Source organism: Littorina saxatilis, linkage group LG5, assembly GCF_037325665.1.
Source record: "Littorina saxatilis isolate snail1 linkage group LG5, US_GU_Lsax_2.0, whole genome shotgun sequence".
NCBI classification, from domain to species: Eukaryota; Metazoa; Mollusca; class Gastropoda; order Littorinimorpha; family Littorinidae; genus Littorina; species Littorina saxatilis.
This window is the reverse complement of record NC_090249.1, coordinates 13,683,657-13,706,583: the sequence shown is the minus strand read 5'-3', so window position 1 is coordinate 13,706,583 and position 22,927 is coordinate 13,683,657. Positions and strand designations below refer to the sequence as shown.

Genomic DNA, 22,927 nt, shown 5'->3' with positions numbered 1-22,927 from the left:
TTTAGTCAAGTTTTGACTAAATGTTTTAACATAGAGGGGGGAATCGAGACGAGGGTCGTGGTGTATGTGTGTGTGTGTGTGTGTGTGTGTGTGTGTGTGTGTGTGTGTCTGTGTGTCTGTCTGTCTGTGTGTGTGTGTGTAGAGCGATTCAGACTAAACTACTGGGCCGATCTTTATGAAATTTGACATGAGAGTTCGTGGGTATGATATCCCCGGACGTTTTTTTCTTTTTTTCGATAAATACCTTTGATGACGTCATATCCGGCTTTTTGTAAAAGTTGAGGCGGCACTGTCACACCCTCATTTTTCCATTAAATTGATTGAAATTTTGGCAAAGCAATCTTCGACGAAGGCCGGGGTTTGGTATTGCATTTCAGCTTGGTGGCTTAAAAACTAATGAGTGAGTTTGGTCATTAAAAATCGGAAACTTGTAATTAAAATTATTTTTTTATTAAACGATCCAAAAACAATTTCATCTTATTCTTCGTCATTTTCTGATTTCAAAAACATATACATATGTTATATTTGGATTAAAAACAAGCTCTGAAAATTAAAAATATAAAAATTATGATCAAAACTAAATTTCCGAAATCGTTTTAAAAACTATTTCATCTTATTCCTTGTCGGTTCCTGATTCCAAAAACATATAGATATATGTTTGGATTAAAAACACGCTCAGAAAGTTAAAACGAAGAGAGGTACAGTAAAGCGTGCTATGAAGCACAGCGCAATCGCTACCGCGCCAAACAGGCTCGTCACTTTCACTGCCTTTTGCACTAGCGGCGGACTACGTTCATTTTCATTCTGTGAGTTCCACAGCTTGACTAAATGTAGTAATTTCGGCTTACGCGACTTGTTTTATTTTTATAATTTACCTTTCCTCAGCAACCACCTGTCTATAGCAACCACTTTTGGTCCGTCCCTTTGCTGGTCATTGTAGACAGGTTTGATTATATATAACACTTCATATCTATATTTATATATACGACTTGTGTCTGTGTGTGTGTGTGTGTGTGTGTGTGTGTGTGTGTGTGTGTGTATGTGTGTGTTCGCGATGCACGGCCAAAGTTCTCGATGGATCTGCTTCAAATTTGGTGGGCATATTCAGGTAGACCCCGGACACAACCTGGTCGATGAGAATTTTCAACACGTGCTCTCAGCGCGCAGCGCTGAACCGATTTTGGTTCTTCTGTTCATTTTCCCAGATCCATTCCCAGTAACTCTTCCTCATCTTCTCCAGTGTTTTGCGTTTATCTCCCTTCCTTTGTGTGACGTCAATCCATATTCCCGTTACTATTTTTAGAAGGTCACTGTCCACAACGCTCAATCCATATTCCCGTTACTATTTTTAGAAGTTTTCCTTCGTGTGGCGTCAATTGCGTTCGGTGCGCCACTCACCCGGCGAAGCCGGATATTCGGCTCTACTTCTTCCCGGCGAAGCGGGTATTCATCTAGTAACTGTATATATTAGACTTCATATAACTGTATATATAAGACTTCATATAACTGTATATATAAGACTTCATATAACTGTATATATAAATAGTGGTTGGGTTGAACTTCCAAAGTGCTGAGGTGAGTGGCCTCAAAATTGTGCTAAGGTAACACTGAGCTGAAACCCTTCTCGGTGTTTCCGTCAAAAACATCAAAAGCAAAGTCATTAAAGGGATAAAATAAAACCTGATAGTCTTTTATTTCAACCATGTGCAGTACACTAGGAACATTGCAAGATAAATGGCTGGAACTTTTCTGGTTTCTACATGGGTGCAACCTGGAAAATTCCAAAAACCGGCAAAAGTTGGGGTCCAGCTTTTTTAGTATTTAAAATGCCAACAAGAAGAGCAAACGCTCGATCGAGTCACTTTCGCAGTTCTGAATATTATATGAGGCATCAGATGGACAGGAAGAAATTGCTATTCACAACACAATGAGTCACGTTCACATAAAATTTGAGCCCGGTCACTTTTATAGTTTCCGAGAAAAGCCCAACGTTAAGTTGTGTGTTGCCGAACAGAAAATGCTAGTTATCTCCCTTGTTTTTCTGATAACGTTCGTAAAAGGCTACAGATGTAAATACTTTGATGTAAAGAATAATCCTACAAAGTTTCAATCACATCCGATGAACTTTGTCAAAGATATAAAATGTCTAATTTTTCCTTTGACGCTGACCTGTGACCTTGAAAAAGGTCAAAGGTCAACGAAACCATCGTTAAAGTGTAGAGGTCATTGGAGGTCACGACTAAACAAAATATGAGCCCGATCGCTTTGATAGTTTCCGAGAAAAGATATAAAATGTCTAATTTTTCCTTTGACGCTGACCTGTGACCTTGAAAAAGGTCAAAGGTCAACGAAACCATCGTTAAAGTGTAGAGGTCATTGGAGGTCACGACTAAACAAAATATGAGCCCGATCGCTTTTTATAGTTTCCGAGAAAAGTCCAACGTTAAGGTGGTGTCTACGGACGGCCGGCCGGACAGACCAACATTGACCGATTACATAGAGTCACTTTTTCTCAAGTGACTCAAAAAAACCCTCTCCTGGAACAAAAACATCGGCAGCTGATGAAACCAAAAACCGGCTAGCCGGCAGAGTTGCACCCATGTTTCTATTAAGTGTTAAGCCATCACTGAAGGCTAAGATATAGAAACTGTATGTCCACACACACACTCACTCTCACACACTCTCACACACACACACAAACACACACTCTCTCTCTCTTACCTGATTTCACTGACACGGGGCAGAGGGTGCATGACAACCATTTTACGCTTCCCCACAGTCATCAGCTCAGGTGTGACGATATAGTGACCACACACCTGTGTAGAGAATAATCTATATATATATACGACTTGTGTCTGTGTGCCTGTGTGTGTGTGTGTGTGTGTGTGTGTGTTTGCGACGCACGGTCAAAGTTCTCGATGGATCTGCTTCAAATTTGGTGGGCATATTCAGGTAGACCCCGGACACAACCTGGTCGATGAGAATTTTCAACCGATTTTGGTTTTTCTGTTCATCTTCCCAGATCCATTCCCAGTAACTCTTCCTTATCTTCTCCAGTGTTTTGCGTTTATCTCCCTTCCTTCGTGTGGCGTCAATCCATATTCATGTTACTATTTTTAGAAGGTCACTGTCCACAACGCTTTCATCCCGGCGAAGCCGGATATTCCCGTTACTATTTTTAGAAAGTCACTGTCCACAACGCTTTTATCCCGGCGAAGCTGGGTATTCCTCTACTTCTTACTGGCGAAGCCGGGTATCATTCGGCTCTACTTCTTCCCGGCGAAGCGGGTATTCATTCTAGTTATATATATACACTAGATGAATACCCGCTTCGCCGGGTAGCCGGCTTCGCCGGGAAGAAGTAGAGCCTCCGGGTGAGTGGCGCACCGTACGCCGGCTTAGTGGCGCACCGTACGCGATTGACGCCACACGAAGGAAAACTTCTAAAAATAGTAACGGGAATATGGATTGAGCGTTGTGGACAGTGACCTTCTAAAAATAGTAATGGGAATATGGATTGACGCCACACGAAGGAAGGGAGATAAACGCAAAACACTGGAGAAGATAAGGAAGAGTTACTGGGAATGGATCTGGGAAGGTGAACAGAAAAACCAAAATCGGTTCAGCGCTGTGCGCTGAGAGCACGTGTTGAAAATTTTCATCGACCAGGTTGTGTCCGGGGTCTACCTGAATATGCCCACCAAATTTGAAGCAGATCCATCGAGAACTTTGGCCGTGCATCGCGAACACACACACACACACACACACACACACACAGACACAAGTCGTATATATATATAGATGTACATATTTTATTAGATCAAAGCAGGAGTCAAATTAAAATACACATACTGCAAAAATCACGCGTCTTTTTTTAAACCTTTCTGAAACCATGAAGTTAGATACTATCAGACCTGGGAACCCCTGTTTTGCACTTGGAGTATTCTCAAACACACTTGGCGTATTTTCAGAAAAATGAGTGTACTCCATGCAACATCGATGATTCAAACATTCTTCGCAAGTGTCCGATGACCCTGTACCCCATTTTCAGTTTTTCCAAATTGTCCCCAACGCACCCTTGCAATTATACACGCACCCAACTTTTTCCACAGGAGGAGTTGTCATTTACACAAGCACACACACACCCTACCTGGTTGTACTCTTCTTCAGATGCAAAGCGTTCCTTCTGGATACGCGTCATGTACAGCACGTCTGTGTCAGGCAGGGCGTCCTCCAGTCGACTGAACGACTCCTGGTGAACAACAAAACAGCATTGACGTCAAAGTACTAACCAGTTATGTTTGAACTTATCTTCAGAGCCCATTTTGTTTTGGGGTTGTCTTTCAAAACTTCAACCATCTTCCATCGTTCTTCTCTTTGCAAAACTGTTTTTCTCTCACTTTTAACTCATCTGAGCAATCAGGAGAGAGCTCTATTTGTTCGATTCCGCACTAGCCACTGACATACCCATGAAGGGGTTATAAGCTCTATCTCTGTCTTCCCATTACCAGGCAAACACAAAGCGATCACAGCCACGCCTGTACGTTCCTGTCACAAGCCACTGACTTACTCACGGAGGAGTTACAACTCGTCTCAATTTTCTCCTTACCTGAGGAATGCGGAGCGATCACACTCACAGTTACTCCTCTACATCTGGCTGTTCACACAATTCATAAAAATTAACTGAAACACTTGTCAAAAGGTTACCGAATTTATCAACAGACAAGAAATTGTAAGTATTTCTGAATGATCCCGGGCATTTCGAAGATTGAACGAAGCCACTGAAAAAGACAAGAACGTATTACCAGTTTATCTGGATCTCTTCCTTACCTGAAGTACGGCAAGCAATCGTCGGTACTCCCTGGGCATTTGTTAATTTGAACACTTATTAAGATATGAAGGGGCCACCAAGTTTACCTCGATCTCCTCACTTACCTGAGGAATTGAGAGCGATCACAGGTACTATCATAAGCCACAGACTTACTCATGATGGGGTCACCAAACTTATCTCAGTCTCTAGGCTACCTGGGGAATGGCAAGCGATCGCAGGTATTCCTGTATGTCTCTATCATAAGCCACAGACTTATGAAGGGGTCACCAAATTTATCTCAATCTCCTGGTTACCTGCGGAACGACTAACGATCACAGGTATTCCTGTATGCCTATCATTAGCACAGATTTACTAATGACCAAATGTATCTCAATCTCCTGGTTACCTGTGGAATGGCGAGCGATCGCAGGTACTCCTGTATGTCCTTGGGCATCTCCAGCTGGGGGGGCGCCACATAGCGCAGGTGGACCCGGTATAGGGCCAGCAGGCGGGCCAGCGAGTGAACCGTGCGGCCGTTCTTCAGGTCACCCACCATCGTGATCTGTATAGTGACACAAACATCCATGTTTTCACTGACAAGGACAATAGACCCCTCGCTAGTGATTGGCCCCTCCCACAACCCATGCAAACCCGACGGAGGTATTTTCAGAATTCGTGTATTCAGCAACACCCTTCTTTTTTCTCTCCCTTTTTATTTATTTTAATTCTTGTAAAGTATGAGTGAGTATTAGTGAGATTATAGTGTAATACTGTGCTGTTTTGTATGGTAATATTACATTATAATTCATTGTTTTTTTCAACATTCTCTCCATAAACTTTATTCACAATGACATGTTATAGCTTAGATTTGTGCATTTTTTTTTTAATAAAGAGTAATTTAGTCACAGATTACCACAAACATGGTCTGCAATCATTTTGGACTGTTTGAATCCACTACTAACACTATTAAGACCGCCCTCTCTTTCAAGACCAGTTTTCTCAGATTTTTTGTTCATAAGCTGTGTAAACTTACCCCCAATCTAGGACTCGCTCCTCTTTAAGATCAGATTTTCTCAGATTTTAGGAGTTCCAAAAAGAGGGGTTACACTGTACTCAAATGTAAAGCATGAACAGAAAATCCAGTACAGTGGTTTTAAGACCTCCAAAAATCTGAGAAAATCTGATCTTCTGAAAAAGGAGGGAGTCTTAAAATGGGGGTAATTTTACAGAGGTTATGAACAGTATGTCTTCTTCTTCTTCTGCGTTTGTGGGCTGAAACTCCCACATACACTACGTGTTTTTTGCACGAGTGGAATTTTACGTGTATGACCGTTTTTACCCCGCCATTTAGGCAGCCATACGCCGCTTTCGAGGGAAGCATGCTGGGTATTTTCGTGTTTCTATAACCCACCGAACTCTGACATGGATTACACTTTACAGGATCTTTTTCGTGCGCACTTGGTCTTGTGCTTGCGTGTACACACGGGGGTGTTCGGACACCGAGGAGAGTCTGCACACAAAGTTGACTCTGAGAAATAAATCTCTCGCCGAACGTGGGGGCGAACTCACGCTGACAGCGGCCAACTGGATACAAATCCAGCGCGCTACCGACTGAGCTATATCCCCGCCCTAACAGTATGTCTGAAAAAACAAGGTCTTAAAAAGGAGGGAGTCTTAAATTGGGGGTCTTAAAGGGGAGGGGGGGAGGGGGTGTTCCATTTTACTAACAGTGAGTCCGTTGACAGTTCCGATCTCCTCCCTGATGGTGAAGATGTCCAGTAAGGCCTGTGTCGGGTGTTCCCCTGTCCCGTCCCCGGCGTTGATCACTGGCTTGCGTGACGCTCTCGCTGCATTCTGCAACACACAACACAATGCATGAGAGATTCAACAAGTACGTTATGGTCTCTGTGTGTGCGAGTGTCCATGCATGCTTGCATGTGTGTGTTTGCGTGCGTGTGGGAATTTGTGTGTGTGTGCATGCATGCGTGCAATTGTGTGTCTGTCTGTGTGCGTGTGGGAATTTGTGTCTGTGTGTGTGAGTTTGTGTACATGTTTGTGTTGAGGCTTGGGAAATTCATCACTGATCAAGGCATACAGCAAGCGGACGCATGAGTTCCAGCTCCAGATAATGCACTTGTGAGACATGATACATTATGTGCAATAGACAGACCTGTTTACCCTAAACCCGAGGCAAGAGTACTTTCCAAAAGAGTTGAGTGTATTTTTCAAAAAGTTGGTGTACTTTGCAAGCAAAGCCATATGGGCTAGGGAAAATGTATGAGTGGGTGCAAACGTGTTTGTGTAAGAATAGCATGTCTTGTGAACACCTTCAGAATTTAACAGAAATAACTCCAATACAACAGGGATAAAACACTTTTATTTACCTGTCAGTTTATAGCATTATAACCAGTGTCTTCCAAACAGATTGATAATGAAAAGATGAAGTTCGTGAAATAACATCAGCGGTTGACAGTGGCAAGTTCATTTTTACAATCATCTCAGAAAACATTGCTTCAGCCTTTTCTTCTGGCAGGATTTGCTTTGCGGGAGGGAATGAACTTCATAATTCCTTGGCAGCTTTCAGCGGATTTCTTTGCAGCAACCTTGTCCAGGTGAGTTTTGGAACTGCAGTGTCGTTCGATGTCATATTTCCCAGCATGGGCAAATCTGATTTACAATACAGTAGAATCCGCTTAATAAGTCCACGTTTAATAAAGCCACCCGCTTTTTAAGGCCAATTTCTGGCTGCACGGATTTTCACCTATGTTTTATGCTTAAAAAAACCCCGCTTTATAAGGCCACCAACCCGCTTAATAAAGCCACTTTTGGGCTCGCGTTAGATGTGAAAAGCAGTAACAGTGAGTCTGTAATCGTTGTCTGATCACTCACAGCTAATCCATGAATGGTTTTCAAAACAACCTGAGACGTTTTGGCCAGCCTCTTGTGAGTTTGAAATCACGTTAATCACGTTAAGTGCAAGTCAGTGGTCGTAAACAACTTCAAACGGAAGGTTCTGTTCATGTGAGTGAATGTTCATGATCGCATTTCTGTCACTGCCAACAATTCTTGGATAGAAAGGGGTTTAGTTTGAAATCCGGACACAAGCAACCATGGCCACCAAACGCAAGAGGACAGACATGACAACTGTGGAAAAGATGGCAATCCTAGAAAAGTTCAGAGCGCTGCCGTCTGTCTCTGTCAGGGAAGGTGCTGTAACTCTGGGAGTCTCCCGTGGGATGCTGACAAATTTGTTGAAAAATGAAGGGAATTTGCGTGAGACTGCATCTGGTCCTGTACCTGAAAGCGCTTTGCTTTATTTGCTTATTTGTATTAAATCCTCTTGGATTTGAGTGCTTTTTCGCTTTATTTGCTTTATTTGCTCTGTTTGCCTGAGATCCTTTTAATAAGTCCACCCGCTTAATAAAGCCACTTTTGTCCTGCACGGAGGTGGCCTTATTAAGCGGATTCTACTGTACTTGCAGTGTGCATGACTTTTTCCCAGACCTGTTTACCCTCATTTTACCTTGACAGAAGATCACTCAGTAAAAAACAGAAAAATCCAGCACAGATGCAGAAGAAAATTTGACGTTGTACATCATTTTTGCCTCTATGGCAGATTTTGAAGTCCGAACCGCAGTGAGTGCAGAAGGCGTACTTCTCCCCTTGATTTGGGGGCACAATGAATACACGAAAATAGCTTGTGGTACTCTGGCCGATATTTTTGCAAATATAGCTTCTTTTTCGTGATAGTTTCGTTTTTTTCTTGAGGAGAATCTTCATCTGTTTCGGTTTCATGCTCGCGAGCACTGCTGCCACGTTTTCTCGCAGACATTTTGCGTGGCCATGTGGCGTTCCTTTCCCGTTCTTCGGTGCAAAAGAGTGCCCGGTAGTTGTCTCCCCTGTTGCTCCTAAACCAGTATGGGAATGATGAATACGGGTTTAGACCGTTTGGAATGCAGAAGATTATCGATGTTTCCAGCGGAAGAAATGTTTCGGAGACGGAAGAAAGCTTTGAAATTCGGAAGATTCTTCCGCCAAAAGCGGAAGGTAAACAGGTCTGTTTTCCCATAGTAGACTCCACAATTCCTGGCTTTCTTATATTTCTCCAGAAAATCTGCTGCTTCTGCTGTTTAGACTTGGTACAGTCATCCGAAACTGGCACATTTTCCCGCTTCATTTTGCCACAATTGTCCAGACGATCGCACGTGCCAACAACTGAACAAGGTTTCTACAGCTGAAGACTCGCTGTCATGGTTATCTCCCTTCGACCGAAACCGGTATCAGTTGTACCATCCCGTAATCAGCACACCAACACCCGAAAACGTATTCTAGACTTGTTCTTATGCGTATTTTGTGCGTGTGTCACGTATTTGCGTACCGATAATAATTTGGCGTACAAAATACGCCCAAATTGTACTGGTAAACAGGTCTGGATAGACAATGTTGGGAAATAAATCTGTCAGGTTTGTATGGGTTGTGAACGAGCAATTTCTCTTGCTTTTCCGGGGACAAATAATTGACACCTGGTTCTTGAGAGAGAGAGAGAGAGAGAGAGAGAGAGAGAGAGAGAGAGAGAGAGAGAGAGAGAGAGAGAGGAGAGGTAATGTACTGACCTGAACAGAGTAGGCAGCAGGATGACGTATCACCAGCAGGTCACAATAACTGGCCATCATAGCCACAGTGTCTGAAACACAGAGTCTCTCACTTATAGCTACACACCCTCCAAACTCTCTTTCTTGATGAAAGTGCCCCCTGGCCACTCACCAACAACAAAATAATGCTCCCCCACCCCCCTCCAAAGTCTCACACACACATACACACACAAACTACATACACTCCAAGCTTTCCCCCCTGGTTACAGTTCAGGAGGTAGTCTCACTGAAGTGGATGACAGTGCCCCCCAATCCTTGCAAAGCCCCTAACACGCTCACACACATCCAATGCCCCCCAAACTCTCTCTCACACACACACTCAAAAGCACCCACCCTCCAAGCTCTCCCCCTTCTTAGTAGAGGAGTTGGACTCGTTGAAGTGGACGACTGTGCCCCCCAGTCTCTGCATGGCCGCTGTGAAGGAACTGCTTGTCCTGGTGCTTGCCTCATAGAACATGGACGCCAGCACTTTGCCCTGCAAATAAAAGATTAATTTGTTTGGCCAAGTACATCATGTTGAGCTTTTAATGTCTATCAATGTTTTCACAAATTTCGTTCCAATATTTAAAAAACAAACTGAAATGGACATGGTAGATCTGATATAAAATATCCCTTTGTAAAGTCAGAAAACCCTTTCAACCAACCAAAAGAGTCCCCTTCGTTGTAGCCCTTTCAGACAGGGATACTAAGTTTGGTAGATAAATAGTATAGGGTGTCCTTTATCTACAGGTGACCCCTGGCCTGACGGGCCTCATAACAGAAAGCAGAGGGTGTTCTTTGTTCAGAAGTGTCCTCCTATCACAGGGACCTCCCACCCTCAAAGTTCCTATAACCAGGCAATACATTCAAGGAAGAATGAGTTTCAAGGAAATAAAAAACGCCGGGGGATCAGGGGACTGTGTGGAAATCCGCGAAATCACGGAGATTTGGATTGCCTGTATAACACTAACCATCATTTTACAGTCCCAACTAGCTGTAGAACTGACGAATAAAAATTGCAAATGTCAGCCACTGACCTTGAGCACATGGTCGAGAGGTCTGTCCTTGGTGACGGCCACACGGTAGTTGTGAGCCAGGTTAAAGATGTGAGACAGCTGCAACACAAATCATATTGTGTAAAAACTGTTGAAGATTTGAGACAGCTGCAAACACGAGTAGAATGGTTTAAACAACTTAGCATCTGGTGAGTTATAATTGGATGGGACAGTAGTTCTCCTCAGCTGTGGTTGCTTCTCTGAAAACTAGGAGGGTCCGGGGGCCCAATTTTGTTTTTCCGAAGAATCCAAATGGTGCAATTTGGTGTCATCCGAGCTCCAAGTTTGCCATTAAATTCAGTTTTTTTTTAACCATTTTTGCCTCCCCCATTTATTTTTTCGGTGGACACTTTTGCTTTTACGGCGGAACAAAAAAATGTTTGGTGGACAATTCTGATGCCTGAAAAAGGAAATAAATCTTTAGTTTCATGTTTGGTTACCGTTTTAAGACACTAAGGTAGCAATTCGTGAGTGGCCCAAAAGGCATTTCTTCACATGGATTCTTTGGCCTTGTACTTGTTGGCTTTATTTCCTGCTCTTAGCACCCAGTAGCTCAGTTGGTAGAGCACTGGACTTGTGATCCGCAGGTCACGGGTTTGTATCCGGCCAAGGACGGACACGGGTCAACTTTATGTGCAGGTATCCATGTTCCACCCTCGTGTTACCTGACCGTGGCATGTAAAATACCTCGTTAGCTGATTACACCTAAACACGCACACACCTGGGTAGCGCAAATCTTGCTGCTAGCTTTCCACTGGGAGGAAGCGACCCGGATTTCCCAGCGATGGGATAACAAAGTAATGAAAATGAAAAATGAAAAAATGAACATTACTGGATGTAATAATACGTAACATTACCTGGTCCTTGTTCATGGTGGCGACAGTCAGGACATGGTGGTGCGTGATGCCAGGGACGTCGTGTGGCAGTCCCACCTGCTGCATGTACCCAGGCATCACCATGGCAACAGGCTGATGCAGACCTGTCCCCATCATGCCCCCCAGTGGTGTCAGGTCGCGCTTGGATGCATCTCCCCCGAAATGAATTTCACGCTGGGCGGTGGTGTCTAGAAAATACCAGTCTGACATGATACCATAGTTAGTCTGGTTTTTTACACCACGGTCATTTTCTTTTTTTTCCCCTCAAAGTCATATACATGTATCTGTTTCTGAAGGTCATGAGCCTCCCTTCCATAAGTCTGTTTTCCAAGATAATGTTTTTGATGTTTGTTTCTGAAAGTCCCAAGTCTGTTTTGTAAAGTCAATGGTGTTTGCTTCTCAAGGTAATGTTGCTTGCAGAAGCAGAGTTAAAGAAAAACCTTTTCAACTTATATAAACTGGCTAAAAACAAAATCTTTTTCAATTTGTACAAATTGCCTATACCAGGCATGGGAATAGAAACAAGTAAAAAAGGCTGAACATTTGTAATTAATGGCAAAGTCGACGGCGCGAAGCGCCTAGCCCTGCTAGGGGGGTTCGGGGGCATGTCCACCCGGATTTTTTTTCTCCAAAGAACCCAATTGGTGCAATTTGGTGTCATGTAAACTCCAAGTTTGCCATTAAATTCAGTTTTTAGAACCATTTTTGCCCCCCCATTTATTTTTTCGGCGGACACTTGATTTTTCGGCGGAATAAAAAAATAATTCTGCAGAAATTTGCCTTTTGGCGGACAATTCCCATGCCTGCTATACATAGCTCTAACTTATGTACACAACATTCATAAGCATGTGCTGGTGTAACCTTTTGGAACATAAGCTGTACAAATGGTACTTGTATTACAATAAGAATATATGTTGATTGCAATACACTTTATAATGGATTAAACACATTCTTGTCATAAAACTTAGGGCTTCGTGAACATGCAGAAAATGTTTGTTGACTTTACGAATAAAGACCTTTTAATTCTGGTTCCCTGACTTGTGCGTTTTCATTCGATTCTAATAATCTACTCCATGATGGTCTACACTGAAATCACGGAGGATAAAATCCAGTGATGTGCCGCAGCATATTTGTATGCAAACGCAACTCAACTTAATAGGTGCAAAACAGATCAACACACAGATGGTTTGATGGGAAACCAAGAATGCAAAAACAAACTTAAGCTTCTTGAATAGTCACGGAGAAAGCAACTTTTAAGCAACAAAAGGAACAAGACAAAAACATGGAGAAAAAAATGTGAAGATTACAATTACAGCTAATAAACCGAGATCACACACACACACACGTTTTTTTTTGCCAAGGTGGATGTTCATGTGTGTAAACATCTACAAGGCAGTTATAACAACTACGAGGTGTGTTGGATAGATACCACACATACACACAAAGCAGAATACAAACTTCGCAGCACAAAAAATGCTTGTGACACACTCAAGAGGAATGGAAAGCCAAATAAAAACACTAGCTGTCAATTGCATGACTGTAAATACCGCCGAATCTCACCAAATTACAAGCAAAACGAGCGAAGAGAACTTGTGAAAAAACCGTGTACATAATCATGTTTCATGTTACACAGACTGACGACCTACGATACATTCTTCTTCTTTGTTCATGGGCTGAAACTCCCACGTACACTCGTGTTTTTTGCACGAGTGGGTTTTTACGTATATGACGTTTTTTACCCCGCCATTCAGGAAACGATACGCCGCTTTCGGGGGAACCTACGTTACATGCAAGGTATCTTCCTTCTGAGGTAAGCGATCATCAATACCACGGCTCTGACATACTGTACAATAAGAGCTTCCTTACACCCTGGACATGTACTGAAATTCAACCAACTGACTGTTTTCTGTGCAGACTGGCAGTTTTGCTGAGAGTAACTTGATTCAGTGATCCTAACAGTGACGTAGCACAGCTCCTAAAAGTGGTCCGGCCATAAAAAAAATAACAAGAAGGGCAAAGCCCATACGACTCACATGCTTGACCTCAAATAACTAAACCTAGCAATGACATCATACACTAAGAACTGCTTTACACATTTTTCCTACCAAAATACATGTGACCTTGACCCAAGGTCAAGGTCATCCAAGGTCATGCAACACAAAGCTGTTAATTCAAGACATAGGAAGTACAATGGTGCTTATTGGCCCTTTCTACCATGAGATATGGTCACTTTTAGTGGTTCACTACCTTATTTTGGTCACATTTCATAAGGGTCAAAGTGACCTTGACCTTGATCATATGTGACCAAATGTGTCTCATGATGAAAGCATAACATGTGCCCCACATAATTTTTAAGTTTGAAACAGTTATCTTCCATAGTTCAGGGTCAAGGTCACTTCAAAATATGTATACAATCCAACTTTGAAGAGCTCCTGTGACCTTGACCTTGAAGCAAGGTAAACCAAACTGGTATCAAAAGATGGGGCTTACTTTGCCCTATATATCATATATAGGTGAGGTATTCAATCTCAAAAACTTCAGAGAAAATGGGGAAAATGTGAAAAATAGCTGTTTTTTAGACAACATTTATGGCCCCTGCGACCTTGACCCAAGGTCAAGATGCTATGTATGTTTTTTGGGGCCTTGTCATCATACACCATCTTGCCAAATTTGGTACTGATAGACTGAATAGTATCCAAGAAATATCCAACGTTAAAGTTTTCCGGACGGCCGGCTGGCCGGACGGACGGACGACTCGGGTGAGTACATAGACTCACTTTTGCTTCGCATGTGAGTCAAAAAGGTACTTTTCCCGGGAAACGAAAAACGTGAACTAAGGTAGATAACTCAGATGTCTCTTCAGTGCAAAACGCGATGGCTCAGTGGATCAGTAATGCGTCTCAGTCGGTGCATACGCAGTTTGCCTTTTAGTTTTACTTTAGATTTAGATCTATAGTCTTCACTTGTGAATGTCAATTAGTGACAATTTCTCGCTTAACACTGTCATTGTGCGATCTAAGTCACGACCCCTCCTTCCTCCTAACACAGCGCTGAAGCTTATGAAGACGATTTTTTTTATCTTTTTTTAACAAAAAACTGGTCCGGCCATGGCCGGAGTGGCCGGTAGGGCTGCTACGGCCCTGCCTAATCTTTACAGAAAAAAGCAAGGCCTTTGACTGTGGGTATGTGTCCATGTGAATGGATGGTCTTTATCACATGTTAAAGGGATAATATCTAACCAAAAAAACTGTCTAAAATCGCCCCAAGAGCGAGGGCGGGGATGTAGCTCAGTCGGTAGCGCGCTGGATTTGTATCCAGTTGGCCGCTGTCAGCGTGAGTTCGTCCCCACGTTCGGCGAGAGATTTATTTCTCAGAGTCAACTTTGTGTGCAGACTCTCCTCGGTGTCCGAACACCCCCGTATGTACACGCAAGCACAAGACCAAGTGCGCACGAAAAAGATCCTGTAATCCATGTCAGAGTTCGGTGGGTTATAGAAACACGAACATACCCAGCATGCTTCCTCCGAAAACGGCGTATGGCTGCCTAAATGGCGGGGTAAAAAACATTCATACACGTAAAATTCCACTCGTGCAAAAAACACGAGTGTACGTGGGAGTTTCAGCCCACGAACGCAGAAGAAGAAGAAGCCCCAAGAGCTATACAGTTCAGGTCTGGGGTTGTAATTATGTGACCACACACCAGGAATACCTTGAAATAACGCATTCACTATACTATCTTTAACTCCTGGGTTTTAAGTGCACACAAGAAGAAGAGTATCTTGAAAATGTCCCCCAAAATGTGGCTACAGTTTAAGTATCTGGATTGCCTCAACAGCACAGCTACGCTAACAACATTTACACTCACTAAAAATTTCAATCAAGGACAGTTTTGCAAAAAAAAAAGAGAGGCAAACAGTAAAATAAATTTAGCGCAAGCAATTTGTTTATCCAGTGAAGCTGAAAAGAATGCTTCCTCTTTTCTTTTGTACAAAAAAAGACAAAAAGGCAAGTCTGGCAAAATCCAAGCAAAGGTAAAATGGGTAGAGAGAAACGCACACAGAAAGACAGTGAAATGAAAAAAACACAGTCATACTAAATCGTCGGTCACTTAAAAGGACATCTGAAAATGACAAACACAATCAACATGTACAAGGATCACAGACTCAACACTATACAGATGATAGCATACACAAATGTACACACCCTAGCTCCTCTCCACACCCACAAGGCAAATAATAAACCCACCCTCATCCTCACACCATTAAAATCAACCACCCGACTAAACAAATCAACCGCATGTCCAACCAACCAAACAGACAGCCAGACCTGGGCAGTTGCATTGTTTATGCAAGCGTTTAGCGCAGTGTTGTTCCCATTCTCGGAAGACAGCTGGACCTAGATTGAAAATATGTATAGGTCCAAATGTCCTGGCTATAAATACCAGACCTAGGAACCCCTGTTTTGCACTTGGAGTATTCTCAAACAAACTTGGTGTATTTTCAGACAAATTAGCGTACTCCGCACATCATTTGAACATCTATGATTCAAACATGCTTCATACGTGTCAGTCGCACCGTTAACTAAGTTTACTACAATGTAATACATTTAAAACAAATGTTTCTGTCAATGTTGACTCACAAAAACTGTAATCATGTGTCAAAATAGTGGATGGGGTTTGGGATATGCTTTTGAAGAAAAGTAGTGTAGGAATTTTTTTTGTCGTATTATTTTTCAACTGAGTGTACTGACCGTATTCTAGACAATCATGCGTACATTATACGGCGAAATCGTATGGGTTCCCAGGTCTGATATACACTATTCTGTCAAAAAACCTCCTACATGTCAAAACTATTGGAGGGTCGACCAACCAAGGGTCAGACCAATGAGTCAGATCAAAAACCTTTGTGAAAACGACCGAAGACGGAGGCGTGAGAACAACACTGGTAGCATCCTTGTGTGTAAATAAACACTGACTTGAACTTAATTTTCTTTAAAAAAAAGATGTTCAGATATTTACTGACAAATTGATGCACTTCTGCCTGTTCAACAGCTATTGCTGCATACATGGTAGTGGACAACTTCCAAAAATGAGCATGCTCAAAAGATGCCCTCAATGATTCTCAAGGAAATGCTTTGTTCTCGTCAGGCCGCTATTTTCTCCCCCCTTTCCTAACCTAGGTGGTGGGTTCAAGTGCTAGTCTTTCGGATGAGACGAAAAACCGAGGTCTCGTGTACACTACATTGGGGTGTGCACGTTAAAGATCCCACGATTGACAAAAGGGTCTTTCCTGGCAAAATTGTATAGACATATATAAAAAAAATGTCCACCAAATACCCGTGTGACTTGGAATAATAGGCCGTGAAAAGTATATACTCGCCTAACACGCTTGAGATTTACTGGCCGATGTGAATGCGTGATATATTGTGGAGGGTATGTGCGTAGAAATACTCACTAATAAAATAAATAAAATAAAATAAAATTAATAAGTGCTTTTTCCCTTTTTTTTAACACTGGTGATTAATAAGTGCTTCTTTTTTTTTAAACTCTGGTACTTAATAAGTGCTTTTAATAAAAAGTACTATCATTTCAATTAATGGTTCTTTATATCCTCCCCAGGTTAATAATGCCCCATTTATGTGAAATCAGTGGACACAGGTCACACAATTAACATAAAATCTAGAGAGTCCATAAAGCTTTTGGGTAGACAAAGAAGAGAGTGGCCGAACGAGGTCAACGGGAAATCATCCACGCTAAGCTGGCTGGAACAAGCTCTGGTATTACCCAGCGATTGGTCCATGTGCTACTCATTAATATTCATGAGGTTACAGCAGAGGAATTCCGATTTCCCATAAATGTCCTTGTTACTCACAAGACTTGATCTGTTGCATCACGACACTGGGAGACCACAGAATGAATACCACAGACTGATCACACATTAAGAGAACACTAATAAAAAATACTGTGCACACACACATACACTCTCTCACAAACACGCACGCACACAGTCTGTGTGGTACTACACACACAGACAGACAAACAGACCGATATACACACACTAAAAGGTAATGAACGCAGCTTACCTCTGGTATCCTTGTGCAGAGCATCAGTAGCCTCAGTCACTGTCCAAACAATATCAAAGTACATGTATCACCAGACCTGTGCACACTCAAAACGCTCATCAGTAGTACACAAACCAAATTTCAGTAGTTTTTTTAAAATGTTTCAGTAGTAAGCTGTAACGACAGTTCAAGACAAATTCTGCTGCTCACAAAGCACACAAACTGGATTTTACGATCTCCAGGTGTCTTGAGAATAACTGGACTTCCAGCACTGTTGTGCCGTTTTCTTCTTCTTTGGTGACAGAGCTGGTTTCTCCTCTTCACTATCTTTTGTTTGTTTGCTTAACGCCCAGTCCACCACGAAGGGTTATATCAGGGCGGTGCTGCTTTGACATTTAACGTGCGCCACACACAAGACAGAAGTCGCAGCACAGGCTTCATGTCTCACACAGTCACATTATTCTGACACCGGACCAACCAGTCCTAGCACTAAACCCATAATGCCAGACGCCAGGCAGAGCAGCCACTAGATTGCCAATTTTAAAGTCTTAGGTATGACCCGGCCGGGGTTCGAACCCACGACCTCCCGCTCACGGCTGGGCGGACGCCTTACCACTAGGCCACCGTGATGCGGTCTCTTCACTATCTGAATCTCGCACTCTTTTTCATGTTTCACTTTAATCACAAGTTGCCACGCAGACGCTGGACGAACTACCGGTAAGTCTAAGAACAAAGACTCAATGCTGAGAACACGCGCGCTTCCGGTAAATCGGAAAACGTCTTTTCAGCGCAACGGCCAAATATTTGGTCAAAACATTTTAAAACAGATTTTTATTTTTTAAAATTTTTTTTTTAAACATCGGAATTTCGGAATTTTAATTACAAATCCGTAGCACCGTATTCTGCATATAAAAATCGGAGAAATTACGGAGAAACCGTAGATGTGCACAGGTCTGTATCACCCACAGCAAGCATCGGGAAAGTAGCACAAAAAGCTAAGAAGCACAGGCAGTTGTTAATGCTATGCTCAAACCTGTTAGTTTTACTCTTTTCCCAACATGGAAAACGAGCAAAAAAAGCACTGCATGTTAAAAGCTTTCAGAGAATTTCACAAGTGCAACAATTAATTTTGACTCATTCAGTCTACATTTCAAGTTCACAGTTAAATTGTGCACTGACCCTGACGTAGAAAAGCTGAGGCTGTCTCCTGAATCAAAGGCCCAACAGCAGCTAGCTAGACCACTGGAGGTCACTGGCGCTTTAAAGCTGAAGTGGATTTTCAATGCACACTTTTGAATTTTATTCTCATCAAGAGTGGACATACGATGGAAGAGTCATCTGAATATTCGCTCCTCTTGTAAAACCTTTTTTTAAAATTTTTTATAAAGATGCATATAATAAACAACCACAAGGAAGACAAGTCCAACACATACATACACAAAGACCCTAAAATGCACTATCAATCAATCAACGAAGACTAGAATTAAAGTTGCATGTTTCTGTTCGACATGTCACTGTTCATAAACGTTCGTGTTTGGCAACAATATGCTGCAAAACATGAAATCTCATCCATGCATATATAGGTACACTGGATAATTACTGTCTCCATTTTTAGCGTGCACGTTACTAAAATGTCATAAACTACCAAACAGTATGTGCAAACTGAAGTGGATAACAAACAAAAAAAACAAGTCGCGTAAGGCGAAAATACAACATTTAGTCAAGTAGCTGTCGAACTCACAGAATGAAACTAAACGCAATGCAACGCAGCAAGACCGTATACTCGTAGCATCGTCAGTCCACCGCGCACGGCAAAGGCAGTGAAATTGACAGGAAGAGCGGGGTAGTACTTGCGCTGAGAAGGATAGCACGCTTTTCTGTACCTCTCTTTGTTTTAACTTTCTGAGCGTGTTTTTAATCCAAACATATCATATCTATATGTTTTTGGAATCAGGAACCGACAAGGAATAAGATGAAAGTGTTTTTAAATTGATTTCAAAAATTTAATTTTGATAATAATTTTTATATATTTAATTTTCAGAGCTTGTTTTTAATCCGAATATAACATATTTATATGTTTTTGGAATCAGCAAATGATGGAGAATAAGATGAACGTAAATTTGGATCGTTTTAGAAAAAAATATTTTTTTTTTTAAATTTTCAGATTTATAATGACCAAAAGTCATTAACTAATTTTTAAGCCATCAAGCTGAAATGCAATACCGAAGTCCGGGCTTCGTCGAAGACTACTTGACCAAAATTTCAACCAGTTTGGTTGAAAAATGAGAGCGTGACAGTGCCGCCTCAACTTTCACGAAAAGCCGGATATGACGTCATCAAAGACATTAATCCAAAAAATGAAAAAAACGTTCGGGGATTTCATACCCAGGAACTCTCATGTCAAATTTCATAAAGATCGGTCCAGTAGTTTAGTCTGAATCGCTCTACACACACACACAGACAGACACACACACACACACACACACACGCACATACACCACGACCCTCGTCTCGATTCCCCCCTCTACGTTAAAACATTTAGTCAAGTCAAAACTTGACTAAATGTAAAAAGGAAGGTAGAAAGAAATAGATTAAGACAGACTGATTACACGTAGTCTCAGTACAGGACACGAAGAGTTTAAAACTACCTTCCTTCTCATGTACACAATCATCATCACCGCCACACATCTGCCAAGCTCTCATATGAAACGAGACACATACTAAAAATCAATCTACTGGTTGTTAAAACTGTGCAGTGGGATTTTGTCTGAATCAGCTTAGCAGATCTACATAGGAGTTACTTACAAAACAAATTCAATGAAAATGTCCACTTACTACAGAAACCAGCCGGGCTGTTGAGTTTGGGCACTCAATTTATTTGAAAGAATTGCTCTTGTCACGTAAAAACCTCAACAGATCTGTGGTGGTGAGCATGATTGTTGACATGAGAAGGGATTGACCTTTAAGTTTACTGCATTCACCTTCATAATGTTCTGCTGAAACTTAACATATTCTGTGGCGTTCATATTTGCTGAGTCCAAAATAAAACAAAATTTAAACAAAACTGAAAAGTGCAGGCGTGGGTTCTTCTACAGAAGCTCAAACCAAAAGTTTAAAACAAGAAAAGCGTTATCTAGGACGAGGTTTCGCTATCAGCCAGGAAGTATTCAACTATGTGTCAGTTACCTACAAATGGCTATGCAAGGATTTGAGTCTACACAACAGTTTCAGGACACATATTAGCACACATGCTTTCTCACACAGATTGTATTATGGGTAAAACGGTAGATGTCAGAAAAAAATAGTGTACAGCAGTTATACCTATATACCGTGAGATTTCCCGCAAATCATCTGAAAACCAAGCAGTCCATTAGTCTGCTATTTACAACAATGAGCTCTAGAAGTTTCCATTACTCTCACAGAAAAAAAATCAACATACACATGTGCATCAATACAGATGGACCGACATACTATCAAATTGACAAATAAAATACTGAAAAGTTGACAATGCATTTCTGTCTGTGGTATTCCCTCCTTGGAACAAACGAAGAAACAAATGAACAATCACAACAGCCTAAATTTGCACTGGTTACGTAATGGCAAAGGAACAGAGATATGGAAAGGACTTCAACGACACCAGTATTTTTGATAAACATATCAAAACATGACTATCTTTCTCGCTCACCACATACACACAAACCCATCTTCATACCCCCTCTCCCCATCTTCTCCCCATGCACCACCCCCCCACACACAAAAACCCACTCACAGTCCTCAGTGGACAGACATGAACACACAGACACATACATACATACAGACACACAATCCTATTTTGAAAGCCCCTCTACCCAGCGTGTCCCACCATCCTTTTACCATACACCACCATAAAAAAAGCAAACAAAACCACACAAAAAACTCACTCAGAGGACACACATACATACATACACAATCCCATTTTGATAGCCCCTCTACTCAGCGTACTTCACCATACACCGCCATAAAAAAGTCCTCAGAGGACACACATGAACACACAGACACATACACACAGACACACAAGTCCCATCTTCATAGTAACTGATTACTCTGCCCAGGGTTTCTCAACGCCCTTTCCCCATACACCACTCTAAAAAAAGCAAAAAAACAAAACAAAACTCACAGAGAGTCCTCAGTGGAACTTGTCTGTCTGACAGAGGTTTTCCAGGTATGACTTTGCGTGGGCTGGTGGGTTCCGATGGACCTTGCGAAACCACACCAGATGGAATGTGAATAATATAGGTGACATAGGTGTCACTTACAAAATACCAGACCTGGGAACCCCCGTTTTGAGTATTCTCAAGCAAACTTGGTGTATTTTCAGAAAAATGAGCGTACTCCACACAGCATTTGAACATCCATGATTCAAACATGTTTCACACGCGTCTGTCGCATCGTTAATTTAGTTTACTAATACATTTAAAACAAATGCTTCTTTCAATGTTTACTGACAAAAATTGTAATCATGCGTCAAAATACTGGATTGGTATTGGGATGCGCTTGTAAAGAAAACTAGTCTGGGAATTTTTCTTGGTCATTTTTTTTTTGACTGACCGTACTGATCGTATTCTCGACAATCAAGCGTACTTTCTTTCTTTCTTTATTTGGTGTTTAACGTCGTTTTCAACCGTTCAAGGTTATATCGCGACGGGGAAAGGGGGGAGATGGGATAGAGCCACTTGTTAATTGTTTCTTGTTCACAAAAGCACTAATCAAAAAATTGCTCCAGGGGCTTGCAACGTAGTACAATATATGACCGTACAGGGAGAATGCAAGTTTCCAGTACAAAGGACTTAACATTTCTTACATACTGCTTGACTAAAATCTTTACAAACATTGACTATATTCTATACAAGAAAGACTTAACAAGGGTAAAAGGAGAAACAGAATCCGTTAGTCGCCTCTTACGACATGCTGGGGAGCATCGGGTAAATTCTTCCCCCTAACCCGCGGGGGGTATCAAGCGTACTAAATACGGCGAAATTGTATGGGTTCCCAGGTCTGAAATACATACAACACAAATTGCCACTCTATACAGAAAGCAGCTAGACTGTGGATTGTTGGTACTCGGGTTTATTTGAAGGATGCTCTTAAAGAAAGCCCTAGACAGATCTGCGGTGGTGAACACGATAACTTACACCAGAAAGGATTGACCTTTAAGTTAACTGCATTCATCTTCGTAACTTCAACAAAATTGTATGTATTCTGTGGCGTTCATTAACACGTACTGCCTGCAGTTTGTAAAGCCTAAGCTTCTCTTTCAACTTTTTTTCTGTGGATGTATCCTTTCTTACGTTGTTATATTTAGTCAAGTTTTGACTAAATATTTTAACATCGAGGGGGAATCGAAACGAGGGTCGTGGTGTATGTGCGTGCGTGCGTGCGTGTGTGTGTGTGTGTGTGTGTGTGTGTAGAGCGATTCAGACTAAACTACTGGACCGATCTTTATGAAATTTGACATGA

At 41.9% G+C, this 22,927-nt stretch overlaps 1 protein-coding gene across 1 annotated transcript in view; it reads right to left on the bottom strand.

Annotated features, from left to right (window-relative positions):
* Positions 1-22,927, bottom strand: part of LOC138966357 (multifunctional protein CAD-like) — a 113,633-nt gene that overhangs the window by 7,396 nt on the left and 83,310 nt on the right. The window contains exons 38-49 of the mRNA XM_070338556.1: positions 21,588-21,668; positions 20,753-20,782; positions 17,453-17,491; positions 15,465-15,491; positions 11,354-11,559; positions 10,479-10,556; positions 9,796-9,937; positions 9,424-9,494; positions 6,539-6,664; positions 5,217-5,372; positions 4,151-4,252; positions 2,722-2,816 (exon numbers count right to left, since the gene is read on the bottom strand). Coding sequence (XP_070194657.1) covers positions 2,722-2,816; positions 4,151-4,252; positions 5,217-5,372; positions 6,539-6,664; positions 9,424-9,494; positions 9,796-9,937; positions 10,479-10,556; positions 11,354-11,559; positions 15,465-15,491; positions 17,453-17,491; positions 20,753-20,782; positions 21,588-21,668 — 1,153 coding nt within the window. The remainder of the gene's footprint in view (positions 1-2,721; positions 2,817-4,150; positions 4,253-5,216; positions 5,373-6,538; positions 6,665-9,423; positions 9,495-9,795; positions 9,938-10,478; positions 10,557-11,353; positions 11,560-15,464; positions 15,492-17,452; positions 17,492-20,752; positions 20,783-21,587; positions 21,669-22,927) is intronic.